The sequence below is a fragment of the Tauraco erythrolophus genome, chromosome 23 (assembly GCF_009769465.1).
Source record: "Tauraco erythrolophus isolate bTauEry1 chromosome 23, bTauEry1.pri, whole genome shotgun sequence".
In the NCBI taxonomy this organism is placed as follows: domain Eukaryota; kingdom Metazoa; phylum Chordata; class Aves; order Musophagiformes; family Musophagidae; genus Tauraco; species Tauraco erythrolophus.
Window position 1 is genome coordinate 8,299,019 of NC_141487.1, and position 13,015 is coordinate 8,312,033.

The window sequence follows — 13,015 nt, forward strand, 5'->3', positions numbered from 1 at the left end:
CTGTTACTGGGAAGGGTTCGCTGCAAGCACCAGTGAGGAGGGAAGAGCCCATCGGGGCACACAGCCACGTGTGTGAGACCGCGGTGGGTCACACATTTGCCCTACGGCCCCGCTTGCTGGATCAGCCTCAGAGAACACCCCCCTTGCAAAGCCACAGCCATTCCCGCCGTGGCCACTCACTGTGTTCGCAGAGGGGCCCGTAGTGGCCCGCGGGGCAGCGGCAGGCTCCTGTCCCTGGGTCGCAGCTGGCATTGTGCTGGCAGGCGCAGCGGAGCTGGCAGTTGGCACCGTACCTTCCCGGCGGGCATCCTGCAGGGAAGACGCAGCGGCAGAGCGGCTCAGTGGACAGGGAGCTGGCACCGGCCCCGCTCCTGCGCACTTACGGGGCCGTGACGTGGTACGGCACAACAGGCACAGGTGGGGATACAGAACTGGACCCTGTAGGAAACAACACTGAGCGAGCTCCACGGTTCCTGGGCTGGGACAATGCACCCGAGTCAGGTTTACCTAATTCACAGGATTTCCCCGTCCACCCGAGCGCGCAGGCACAGGAGCCATCGGCCGCGTGGCACAGCCCGCCGTTGCGGCAGGAGCAGGTGTGCTGGCAGCCCACCCCGTATCGGTGCTTCTCGCAGCCTGCGGGATGAGAGGAGGTGGCCGTGGGCACGCGGCGGCGGCGTGGTTGGGGCAGGAATGCCCCGACGCAGGCAGAGGGCTTGGGGCGAGCCCACTGCCTGGAATGCCCACGCTCCCTGACGCTCCCTCTTACCCCGCTCACAGGTGGGACCCTCTCTCCCCGGCGGGCAAACGCATTGTCCAGTGATGGGGTGACAGGTAGCGCCGGCCCCGCAGGAGCACACCCGCGCGCAGTCCTCGCCGTAGCGCCCAGCGGGACAGCCTGGCGGGAGGGAGACCTCGAGCTGCCTCGGACACGCCAAGGCCAGCGCCCGGCCGTGTGCGGGAGTGGTACCCACCACCGCTCACCTCCCACCAGTGCCCACGTCCCCCCGGCTGAGCCTGGCACTCACCGGTGCTGCAGTCGGCACCCACGTAGCCAGCCGGGCAGCGGCACGTCCCCGTGGCAGCGTCGCACAGACCCCCGTTCTTGCACTCGCACGGCCTTTCGCAGTTGTGGCCGTACCACCCGGGAGAGCACTCTGCGGGAAAAAAGCAAACAATGGCCTGGAAAAGATGAGGATAAGGTCCAAAAGCCCTGGAAAGACCCAGCAGGCGGATTCAGACAGCTGGCTCGTCAGCAAGGACACCGACGGCTCTGCTGGCCATGGGTCCGTGCCAGGCTGGCGCAGCCAACAGGCTTCTCATCCGCTTAGCTGCTGCGGAGCACTGACGGGTCAGCCGGCTGCAGGGATGTGCCAAGGGTGTGCCGGGCACACACACCCTCCCTGGCACAAGCCAACTGTGGCAGGTGTGACCCGTGCACCATGGCCAACAGAAGCTCCTGCGAGCCGTGCTCCGGTGCCACTGCCCGCCCTGCGGCACGGGGCGAAGGGCAGGAGCGCGGCAGCTGCTCCGAGGGGCGGCTGTTCCGCAGGAGCCAAAGCAAACCCCAGCAAGAGCTTCTGAGTAGTCTCAGGCAAACAAGAAACAACGCCAGGGAGCTCCGAACTGCTCCGAACCTCTCTGCTGAGGGTGTCGCTGGTAAATATCCCACAATTCAAAAGGAAAATGGCAAAAAAATGGCCGAAGTGCAGATGAGAAGTATGTTTTGGTTACAGCAACTCCTGCGTGCGAATCAGCCGGCGAGCGGCACCGCGGAGGTCAGAGCCTCTCGTCTGTGTGCAGGGCTGGGCTTGGAGGAGGGCGCGGGAACAGGCTTGCCCGGGCAGAGCCGGCTCCCGAGCCGTGCCGCTGGGCAGCGGCTACGGATGCGATGAAAAACCTCAGCCAGGAGAGAGGCGACCACAGCAAGAAACCAGGAGAGCCAACCTGTCAGGCTGGCTGCTCCCTGAGCAGGGGCTTGTCCTGCAGCCAGCCTGGCACCGGCACCATGGCTCCGCACTGGCACCGCCGGTGCTTCCAGCACTGGCACCAGGCTCTTGGGCAGCCACCCACAAAGGTCCGTGGTGCAGGAGGGGAACGGAGCGTGGCCTCACCCAGCTGGCAGGCAGGCCCGTGGAAGCCGGGGGCGCAGATGCAGGCGCCCGTGAGCGGGTGGCACTCCTGGGTGGCTCCGGCACACTGGCAGGTCTGAGCACAGCCCTCCCCGAAGGTTCCCGGCGGGCAGGCTGTCGGGAGAGAAGGCACCACGGCGACTCAGCGGGAGCTATCCCACCCCTCTGCGTAAGACTTTTCTCCCTTTTTATTTTAAGCCAGGATTTAGGAAGCCTTTTATGACAGTGAAAGTTCTGTGCCACCCAAAAAGCAAAGGGAGCCAGTTCCTGGTATGCAAGTGGTTCCCTGACTCCCAGAGAGACTCCGACTGAGGAGAAAACTGGGCACTCAAGGCACGAGGTGCCTTTTGCCACGCTCGCCCTACCTACCCCGTATTCCCGCGAGCTTCCACCCCCGCCCAGACGTGGCACATACACCCCTGTCCCCCAGTCAGGAATGTGCTCACATGCCTCTGGCTCTTCCAGACTTGCTCATGCCCACGGGAGCTCGCTTTAATACTGATTTGTTGCTAATCCTCTGGATAAATACATAGCTCTGATTTCCCACTTGGCTCCCAGTGCTGTGCTAACATTCCGCGGGCATGCACCCAGCTGCCAAAATGTGAGCTGCTCCTTGGCACAGCTCGCTGCTGGGTTGGTTTTTTTTCTTGTTTTCCTTTTCTTTTCCCTCTATTTTATGTAGCAACCACTTGACCCGTCACGTTCCCAGAGCCCGTCGGCAGAACTGTAAGAGGATCGCTCCCTCCTCCGTACGTTTTTCACACGCGGAGCCCGTGGAGCCCGGCGGGCAGCCGCACTGGCCCGTGACGTGGTGGCAGGGCACTGCCGGCGGGCAGGCGCAGCGCCCGGCACAGCTCTTCCCGAACGACCCGGGCAGGCAGGCTGCGAGAAAACAAGCAAGGAGGTGTAAGTCTCCCGAGCGGCTTCCAGATCCTCCTCAACGCCCAAAAGGTGCCCAAGCCAGGGGCCAGCTCCTGCCCACAGCGCCCGGCTCCCGCATGCGGTGCTGAGCCAGCCAGCGACCCAAAAGCCCCTTTCAGGGCGGGCTGTCGGCCCCTCCAAACATGTTGCCACGATTGGTAACTCTCATTAAAAACACCATTTCTCTCCTTGCCAGACGTTGGAAGGAGCCTCAGTTTCCCCGGCGCCAGGTCGTGCCGCGGTGCCGCCGGCTCACCTTTCTCGCAGCGCCGGCCCCGCCAGCCGCGGGGGCAATCGCAGGTGCCGGTGACGTGGTGGCACGACGCGTTGTCCCCGCAGTCGCAGTGCTCTTCGCAGCGCGCCCCGAACAGCCCCTGGGGACAGGCTGCGCAGGAGCAAACACGGGAGAGACGATGCGTTACACAAACCCGCTCAGGGTACGCGGGCGGGAAGCGCAGCGCTGGTGGGCACCGAGTGCGGTGTGAGAGTGGCCTCGTGCTGAGGCATGGGGCGGCCTGTGCCTTTGGGTACCCCTTCAGGGACCCCATCCCGCTGCCACCACACCGCCGCAGGCTGCTGCGTGGCCTCTGTGCACCATTGCTTTAGGACAGCCCTCAAAGGGGAGCAGCAAGCGCGGCGGTGGGCAAAACCCGGGCACGCAGCCAGAACTGCGGCACCCGCAAGCTCTCTCTGCACCGCTGAAACCCAAATTTTCTGTCTTTGCTTACAAATCCTACGGCCCCAGCCCTCACTGCAGTGCCAGGGCACTGCTGCAGCCCGTGGTGCCCGTGGCTGGGACCCCCGCGCAGCGCCAGGGCACTGCCGCAGCCCATGGTGCCCGCAGCTGGGACCCCCGCGCCCCACTTACGGCTCTGGCACTTGTCTCCCGTCCAGCCAGGCGGGCAGACGCAGAGGCCTTCGTGGCGGTCACAGAGCCCCCCGTGTTGGCACTCGCAGCGCTGCTGGCAGCCAGCCCCGTGCTGGCCCGGTGCGCACTCTGCGGGGAGGCACGCGGTGAGACGCCGCCCTGGCACCCACCTCCCCGCATGCACATGGAGAAGGACCGCGAGCCCTCGCTCGTGGGTGCGTGCCACCAGTGCCACACACATCACCCCGGCCCTCGGAGGGGAAATGAGCCCAAAACAGGAGAGGTTTGTGCCAGAGCCTGTTTGCCAGCACTGCCAGGCAGCGTTACTCACCCAGCTCGCAGGCCAGCCCTGTCCACCCCTCGGGGCAAGCACAGAGCCCTGTGGCGGGGTCGCACGTGCCACCGTTCTGGCAGAGGCAGCGCTGGCGGCAGCTCCTGCCGTAGAAACCCTCCGGGCACGCTGCAGGAAAAGCAGGCCAGACATCCCGGTCAGAAAACAGCTCCGGAGGCAAACCCCGTGCCTCTGGCAGCCTGCCGGAGTGATGGGTGGGTGCCCTGGTATCAACTGGAGCCACAATGGCTGGCAGGGAGGGCAGGGAGAGGAGCTGATGGCACCCTGGGGCTGCTGAGCTGCCCACGTAAAGGCGCTCGGCATTGGAACGTGCTTGGGTAAGAGGCAGTGCTGACACAGGGCACTGGTGCCCGATCTCTTTAGAGCCTCCCCAGCCCCGGCAGTGGCAAAGACACGAAAGAAAAGAGGCTGGATGAGCTCAGCAGCCAGGAGACGCTCAGCTGGTGGCCAGCACCTTTGGTCCTGAGCTGCAGAACCTCCTCCTCGCCCAGACCCGGACAGTGCCAGTGCTTGGCAGAGGAAAAAAGCCATTTAACCACAGGAATGATTGCAGTCATGTGCACGGGTTCCCCGAGCTGTGCCCACAGGCAGCGCTGCCCTGGGCTCGGAGCGCTCGGTGGACGGTCAAGCTGCTACTCCACGAAGCTGCAAGTCAGCGTGACCTCGAGAGCTCCTGGAGAACCCACCCTCTCGGCTGCTCCTTGGGAATGACTCGGGAAGCACCACGCAGCTAATTACGAGCTCAGCAGCAACCTGGCCGTGCCATCCTACCGTCTCAGCTTCTTCCAGCGGCTGCTCCATCAAAAACTCCCACCCACCCTGAGAAATGGCATTTTTGGCGCTGCGTCCGGACGCGGCCGTACAGCGTGGTACCTTGCTGGCACGCGGGGCCCGTCCACCCGGCTGCACACAGGCACCGGCCGCTGACGTGGTCGCAGGTGGCATTATTGAAACAGCGGCAGGTCTGGCTGCAGTTCTCGCCGTACCTGTTCTCCTGGCACGCTGCGGGGGAGCAGGAGAGGCACAACCGTTAGGCAGCGGGTACGGATGACACCAGCCAGACTCCTACTGACCATCCAGAGCCCCTCCCGTCCCACTCTGAAACCAGCTACTTCTCTGCCACCCAGAATTAACTCCCAGGCAGAGAAAATCAGGCGTGGGGAACTGCCACCGAAACCTCCGGTCCCTACCACCCAGCAGCAGCAGAGGTGGCGAGGGCTCCCCGCGCCCCGCGGAGGGCTGCTCCCGCCTCGCTCCGTCCCAGCCCCGGCAGCCGAGGCTGCGGCAAGACCCACCCTGGCCGCAGCGGGGGCCGTCCCAGCCAGGGGGGCACTGGCACTGGCCCGTTACGTGGTCACAGCGGGCACCGTTCAGGCAGTCGCAGGCTTCCCGGCACTCCAGCCCGTAAAATCCATCAGGACAGGCTGCGGAAAGCAAAGGAGAAATCCCCCCGGGATGCCAGTCCAGGGAGCTGGAAACCCCCCAGCAGACAGGCGCTGCCCCCCAGTGCCTTACCGTGCTCGCAGAGGGCTCCTCGCCAGCCCGGGCTGCACGTACAGGCCCCGCTGACGTGGTCGCAGGCAGCCCCGTTCTCACACTGGCATTGGTGCCCACAGCTCAGCCCGAACCAGCCCTCCGGGCACTCTGGGAAGCAGAAGCAAACGAGACTGAGGGACCTCTCCTTGCCCGGCGTCCCCGGGCAGTGCGCTAAGGGAATGGAAATAACAGTACCCAGCAGCTGCGTTTTTATTTTTAACGACTGGTGGGCTCTACCCTGGCCCTTACGGATGTGTACCCACGTCACCCCACCACCCTTGGGACAGGACTGGACTGGCAACGTCACAGACAGGGCACAGGAGAGAACCAAGAAGCACTGATGGAGACGTCCGCACCACGGCTTCCCGCGTCCCCGTTACGGGGAGAAGGCAGACGCCTCCCAGCCTGCCCGGCCGGAGCCTTTCCCCTGGCAAACCAAACGGATCCTGCGGCGGGGCCGAAGGACGAGCAGGGCGGGTGGCACCACTCACTCCTTTCGCAGCGGCCGCCGGTGTAGCCAGCCTGGCAGGTGCACTGCCCCGTCACCGCGCTGCAGCTCCCGTCGCCGTGGGTGCAGTCGCAGGCGTGAGCGCAGTCGGGGCCCCAGCGACCCGCGTCGCAGGCTGAAACACAGGAGGGGACCGACCCTTAACGGCGGCTGCTCCGTGGCTCAGCCTCTCCAGCTGGCAAAGGCGCCGGGCACAGCGCTGCCCTCTCCTCAGGTGGCATTTCCAGCCATCACAACCGCTCGCTCGGGCAGGACAACCGCGGCTGTGGGTCCTCGGACAGCCCAGTGGCACAGCGAGCGCGGGCGCTACGTTAGCACACGGGCTACATTGGCACCGGCAGGACAGCGCAGGAAACGCCGAGGATTCCAGAGGGGCATTTTTCTGGCAGAGGCACAACACAAAGCGGACACCGAAGCGAACGACAGCGCAGCTTTGCACAGGGTCTCCTAGGAGTGGCGGATAACAAGCGGCGGGTACGATACCTCTCTGGCAGTTGTGCCCCGTCCAGCCAGGTGCGCAGCTGCACGTCCCCGTCACCGGATGGCAATGTCCCTCGTTGGCACAGCTGCAGCTCAGCCGGCACTCGGGGCCAAACCAGCCCGGCGGACACACTGCCAACACAGACATGGGCCAACTGCAAACGGCTGCCGGAACGCCGCAGCACGGGCTTCCCCGGCAGAGCCGGCGGGGTCCGCATCCCGCTGCCGCAGAGCCCCGAGCACCACCGTGCCCTGCCCGAGCATGGGTGCTCAGCTCCGGGCTGAACGGGACAAGGGGCTCCGGGCTCTGCCTCCCCTTCTGCTGATGCCAAAGTCACCGCTGTGAGGGTGCCCGTGGCAGCGGGGCTGGAACTAGACGCTCTTTCGGGTCCCTTCCAACCCAAAGCACTCCGCGAGGGCCACGCCGGCGGGCAGCACTCACCGTCCTGGCAGCGCCGGCCGGTGTAGCCAGGCGCACAGAGGCAGGCTCCGGTGGTGGCATCGCAGCTGGCATTGTTGGCACATGTGGGACAGATCTCCTGGCAGCCCAGTCCCCAGCGACCGTCCGGGCAAGCTGCAGCATGGGCAGAGAGAGGGGACGCGCACGTGGGGACCACGGCCGAGGTGTAAGAGGGCAACATCTCTTTTCCAGTGCGTGGCAAAGGGCCCCTTTCTCGCTCGCGGCCGTGCTTGGTGCACAACACAGATTTTTGTTTGGCAATACGTGGCCACTAGCACGGGGCACGTTGTTTGTTTTATGCAGAGCACGTGAGCCCCGGTCAGGGCTGTTCTGCTCTCACCCCAGTACTTCCATGTCAGTTTGGGATTCTCATCTACTCGTGGGGGAGCCACATGTTTTTAAAACTACACTCAGCCCAAGGAAAATGACAGCTCTACGTCGAAATCCCTACCTCGGCACCTTGGCTGCTGCTGCCTCCTCACCTTGGCCGCAGTCGGCTCCAGTCCAGCCTGGCGGGCAGTGGCACTGCCCCGTGGCGCGGTCGCAGGGCGCTCCCCGGCAGGAGCAGGGCTGCTGGCAGCCCGCCCCAAACTGCCCCTCCGGACACTCTGCGTGAAAAACAGCCGTGTGAAAACCAGTTACCTGCAGCAGGGGTGTCTGGCATTACCCCCCCCAACCCCAATTTGTCTGTTCAAGTATCACTTTCTGGGAGCAGCTGACCCAGTGCCCGGCAGCTGAGCCCCCACCGCTCTCAGCGCTGCCAACACACCTCTGCCCAGCAGCTCGCTCCCTCCCCGCAGCACTGGCACGGTGCCATGATGTAAAGCAGTGAGGAAGGAGCATCCCCATCCGCAGGAGCAGCGAGTGCTTTTCCCTCCCGCTGTGCGGAGTGCCAGGGTGGTACTGCCAGTACCGGAAAGCTCGGTTTGCTCTTTGCGCCCCGTGACATGGTTTAGCAGCCAGCTAATGACGCGCAGCCTGAGGGCCCCAGACCCAAAGACCCTTAAATCCTACTTGGGTCTCCCAAAAAAGCTCCAACGCTTTTTCTGTTCGCCGAAGCCCATGTCCCGTAAGGCTTCGGCAGAGGCAAACAGCCCGGCGTTCACAGCTCGCGGAGCAAAAGCACACCAGCGCCTGGATTTCCAGCGACACAGTGCAGTTTTTGTTATTCCTCCTCTTTGCTAATTGATGGCAGATGTTCGTCTTCACCCTTTAATCATTTCCAGATCCCAACAACAGCCAAGAGCCTACTATTTCTATACAAATATTTGTGTTATTTCCTGCGACTCCCCCCTACAGGCTCACGCTCCTTTCTTATTCTTTTTAAAAATACCCCGACCAAAGCACCCGGCCCGCCGAGGCACCGCGTGGCTCCGGCGGCAGCAGCCTCCCGCCACGCCGGGGGGGCTCCAGGGCTGCCAGGACCCCTGCGAGGGGGCACGGGCCCTGCCAAAGCTGCGTGCCTCGCTCCTCCCGACGCTCCCTTAGTGCTTGCTTGCGTTGTCGGGACTGTCTGCGACCATCCGCAGCTTTCGTTCTGACCGACAGACCGGCGACGTTCTATCAGCCGTGGTGTTACACAGGGTAATCATGTGTTAGCAGCTTAATTAGCTTAATAGCTGTAACTTCTGGGTTGGGTGTGGATGGAATGCTTGTTTAGACGTGAGTTAGGGCAGAAACTCCCGGGACGCTTGAATCGAAACCCAGAAGCCGACCGCCGCAAGCCTCGTAATGCAGCGTCTGCTCATAGCGCAGGTGCGGACCTCAAGAGTCCAACGTTTTGTATTTTCTGTTGGGTCCGACCCGTTGAAGGGTGATTTAGAAGGAGACAACCTCCCAGGAGGGGGAGGTTGGCTGTTCAGCCGTCGATGGGCTCGGAGGCTGGCAGAAGTTACTATTTTCCAAGAACCGTGCTCGTGTTCTGTAATCATCACCTCGTGCCAATGACTCACTGCCATCAGGTTCGCTCAAAACCCCCTGGCTCGAGGAAAGCCAAGCTCTCTGGCACCCCAGCTCTCTCCCTGGCTCTCAAAAAGCTGCACCCTCGGAGCTCGAGCATCGCACCGCGCACACGGAGCCGAGCAGTAGAGTTACCGTACCGCCAACGGGCCCTTCCTACGACGAGCAGAAAACTGCTCTAGGAGGTCAATAGAGAAGCACAAGTTTAAATCCTAATGTAAGTGAAATATAAAATATTCTTTTGCACTTGCAAATCAAATAGAATTTCAATCTGGACTAGAGAATAGAGTGGAAAATACGATACTGTTCTGCCAGGCACCGATCGCCTGGAAGTAAAAAGACATCAAAGTGGGGGGAAAGATAGCCAGGTACTGCCACCTTCGTCTGCAAAAGCAGAGATGCCCAAGTGGCAGGATAGAACGAGACCTCCTTCTCCTGTTCTGAATAAGACCCATTATGCCCAAGAAACCCTCCTTCCCCGCTTCGAAGAGACGGCAGCCTGGAGAGAGACCCGCGCGGGGCAGCTCTCGTGCCCGCTGCGGCCATCGCACCGTTTCACTCGTCAGCTTGACCACAGCGGGCTGGGGCCGAGCGAGCCCAGCAGGAACACTGCAAGCCCTGTCGTGTTGTTCGGGGCAGAAAAAGTCTGTGTGGGTTGGGTGAGGAACGGTGAGGTGACCGCAGTGGCCTCGCAGGGCCCTGCCTTACCGCGGTCGCAGTTCTCCCCATGGTAGCCGCGGGGACACTCCTTCCGGCACTCCCCGGTGACGTGGTCGCAGGACACTTCTGGGGAGCAGCTACACTTCTTCTTGCAGCCATCCCCATAATAGCCAGTGTCGCAGCCTGTTAACAGTCATAATGCAAAAAGACATCTGATGTTACTTGTTTGGCCCTGGAAGAGCAGGCAGCCCAGCTCCCGGCCATGGGCACTGACCAGCACCCTCCCGAGCAGTAGCTGGGCTGGATGAGGTCCAGCATCCACATTTACAGGCACTCCCACCCCGTGCAGGTTCTGCGTGCTAACTTAACGGGACTGAGTCTGACCCAACTGAGCTGAGCTTTTCCCCACAGAAAACCAGCTACGGGAGGAGGCAGGGGGATGCTCCACGGATGCTTCTTGGCAACTCACTCTTCTCGCAGCGCTCGCCGTGGTAGCCAGGTTTGCATCGGCAGGAGCCGTCCCTCTTGTCGCAGTCCTGCGTGTTCTGCTGCACGCAGCGGCACTCTTCGGAGCAGCCAGCGCCGAACGCCCACTTCGGGCAAACTGGGCACGGAGGGAAAGAGCCAGTCGGTGACCCGCGAGGCCAAACGATGCAGGGCAAGGGACATGCTCTGCCACCCAGCACTGGCCCTCCCCAGGGATGGCACCTGGGAGGGCTGTAATGTACCTAAATGGCAGTAGCGTCCGTACAAGCCAGGATCACACAGGCAGGCTCCGTAAATCCGATGGCAAGGACCCCGGTTGGCACAGTTGCACTTTTTCCTGCATTGTTTCCCAAAAAATCCTTTCGGGCACCCTAGTAATAGAGAGAGATTTTCTGGAAAGACGAGCCATCTTCAGCCTGTCATTCTATTTCCAGCCGACCACAGGAAAACCATCCCAAACCCAAAGCTGCAGAGGTCAGAAGTGAGCCCGGGCACGGGACGCCGCGAGCGCTGCCAAGGCGTGTGCTCGTGCCTCTGTGCAATCAGGTAACGATCAGGTAAGAGCGATCGGATTCCCTGCGCCAGCTCCAAATGGGATTGCGTGGGCAGCCAGCCCACCCTCCTGCCCGTGCACAGCGCAGGGCATTTATTTCCCTTGCTGCCACTCTCCAGCCATCTGAGGTGCCGCGAGGGCACCCATCAGCTCCGCTGGCTCTGCGAGGAATCTGCCCTGCCTGGCTCTGAGAAGTCATTTTTTTCCCATGGGAGAAAGTAACCCATGAGGCAGCTCCTATTGATAAGTGACCGTGAGGTTTGCCCTACTAAGGGAATAAAATTATTGTTCTTTCTCTGTGATGCTAAAGATCTGAATAGGAGAAGCATGTGGCAGACAGTGCCAGCAGAGAGCTCCAGCCAGCACCTGTGCCAGCAGCACGTGCCTTCTCCCGAATGACAGGAATAGTAGAGTATGAGCAGAGGAAATGCCACCCTGGGACAAGAGATCAGTTCCTCGTTGTTGATTCTAATCTCACCTTCCTGTTTTCCCTCTGTACCCCCCAACCACCTCCTTCCTACAGAAAGAAAAGGTCGGGTGTCTCTTGCTTTCATTTACATTCTGCTTCCATCTCCTCCTTCAGCAACCACAACTTTTCAAAGCTTTGTTTTTTCTTCAGGGGAAAACACCTCCGCAGTTCTGTAAACTGACCTGTAAACTGAACATCCGCTTCTGACGTTCTTTCCTGTGCCTCCCACCGAATGCCCAGCGAAACGCGGACGGCTGCTCGTGTCATTGCTGAGCAGCAAACACGGACCGCAAAGGTCTTCCAGTGCAAAGACCAGGCACACTGCCTGGAACGCCGCTTCGGGGGCAAAGAATCCCCTTTACCATCTTTTCCCTATTAAAAGGACCTTTTTCCACGCAGGACTAGGTGACCCGTGGCTTACCATCCTCGCAGAGCTCGCCGGCCACGCCGGGCGGGCAGCGGCAGGCGCCCGTGGCGGGGTCACAGGTGCCACCGTTCTGGCAGCGGCAGCCCAGGCTGCAGTTCTTCCCGAAGGTGCCAGCTGGGCAGGCTGGGGCAAGAGCGAGAGAGAGAGGAGGCTCAGGCAGCCACCACGCAGACGTCGCCTCTGCACGTCCCGGAGCCGGGACGAGGAGAGCATCCTCTGCCTGCACTCACGCTGGTCGCAGAGGACGCCGGTCCAGCCCGCCGGACAGTCGCAGCCGGTCTCCTCGGCATTGCACGTGCCCCCGTTTCGGCAGTCCTCGCAGGTCAGGCTGCAGTCGGGGCCGAACGTGTGCTCCAGGCAGACTGCAACGAGAGGCGGGGGGTGAAAACCTTCCCCAGGGCTGCCCTGGCATCGCGGGGAGGTCGGGCAGAGACACCCGCCGCGCGCATCCGTGTCGAAACACGGCTCTGCGTACGTCGGAACGGCACCCGACAGCGCTCGCGGGTGCCCTCACCAAACACACCCACCACGTGTGACTAACTCTGAAGACTTCCAAGCAAAGTACACCCTTTACCAGCACGGCAAAATGCCCACCAAATTTTTCTGAAAGCGTGTGTTCTCCTCTTGCTTCCATCTCTTCCTCCTCTTCTTCATAGTCGTCATTAAAGAGCTGGGCAAATTCATCTCGCAGGATCGCGACGTGAGGGACGGGGCGGATGATGGGGCGCTGGCTGTCCAGAGCTTCCACGGGCTCCTCTAGGGCTAGGGAAGCAGGTGGGGAGATGACCAAGTCAAGGTGGGGAACAAGACAAGATCTCTAAGAGGTGAATAGTAGGACAGAACCCTACAATGAGAACGGGAGACCAGCCGTGCCCGTGCAGGGTGGGCGCAGCTGGTTTGGCACGGGCACGCCACTGATCTCTACATTGACACCTCCAAAAGTTTTGCAACTTGTTTGCTTGTTTGTTTTGGCTAGAACGGGCCTTTGGCTATGTGCCTTCAGAATCGATGGGAGAAGGTTTGATCTTAGCCTTGACACCATCGCCTGTGCCCTGAGCCACTCGGCTGCTCTCAGATTTCAGGTCAGTTAGTTCTTTTCTGGAAAATTAAACAAAACTGCCCATCTAGCAGAATTAAGCAATGCGTTTCAGCTTGGTCCTCCTTTTGGAAAGAGCATCTATCAGCTATAGCTACGGGTTTCTTT

At 61.7% G+C, this 13,015-nt stretch overlaps 1 protein-coding gene across 1 annotated transcript in view; it reads right to left on the reverse strand.

The window, feature by feature from the left end:
• The window catches only part of MEGF6 (multiple EGF like domains 6), a 37,332-nt gene that overhangs the window by 4,410 nt on the left and 19,907 nt on the right, over positions 1 to 13,015 (reverse strand). Inside the window, exons 9-29 of the mRNA XM_086625513.1 lie at positions 12,406 to 12,573; positions 12,042 to 12,173; positions 11,806 to 11,934; positions 10,605 to 10,733; positions 10,346 to 10,480; positions 9,925 to 10,059; positions 7,740 to 7,865; positions 7,240 to 7,371; positions 6,801 to 6,929; positions 6,301 to 6,432; positions 5,789 to 5,917; positions 5,569 to 5,697; positions 5,147 to 5,275; positions 4,253 to 4,381; positions 3,922 to 4,050; positions 2,886 to 3,014; positions 2,115 to 2,246; positions 1,029 to 1,157; positions 770 to 898; positions 508 to 636; positions 181 to 309 (exon numbers count right to left, since the gene is read on the reverse strand). Coding sequence (XP_086481639.1) covers positions 181 to 309; positions 508 to 636; positions 770 to 898; positions 1,029 to 1,157; positions 2,115 to 2,246; positions 2,886 to 3,014; positions 3,922 to 4,050; positions 4,253 to 4,381; positions 5,147 to 5,275; positions 5,569 to 5,697; positions 5,789 to 5,917; positions 6,301 to 6,432; positions 6,801 to 6,929; positions 7,240 to 7,371; positions 7,740 to 7,865; positions 9,925 to 10,059; positions 10,346 to 10,480; positions 10,605 to 10,733; positions 11,806 to 11,934; positions 12,042 to 12,173; positions 12,406 to 12,573 — 2,769 coding nt within the window. The remainder of the gene's footprint in view (positions 1 to 180; positions 310 to 507; positions 637 to 769; positions 899 to 1,028; positions 1,158 to 2,114; positions 2,247 to 2,885; positions 3,015 to 3,921; positions 4,051 to 4,252; positions 4,382 to 5,146; positions 5,276 to 5,568; positions 5,698 to 5,788; positions 5,918 to 6,300; positions 6,433 to 6,800; positions 6,930 to 7,239; positions 7,372 to 7,739; positions 7,866 to 9,924; positions 10,060 to 10,345; positions 10,481 to 10,604; positions 10,734 to 11,805; positions 11,935 to 12,041; positions 12,174 to 12,405; positions 12,574 to 13,015) is intronic.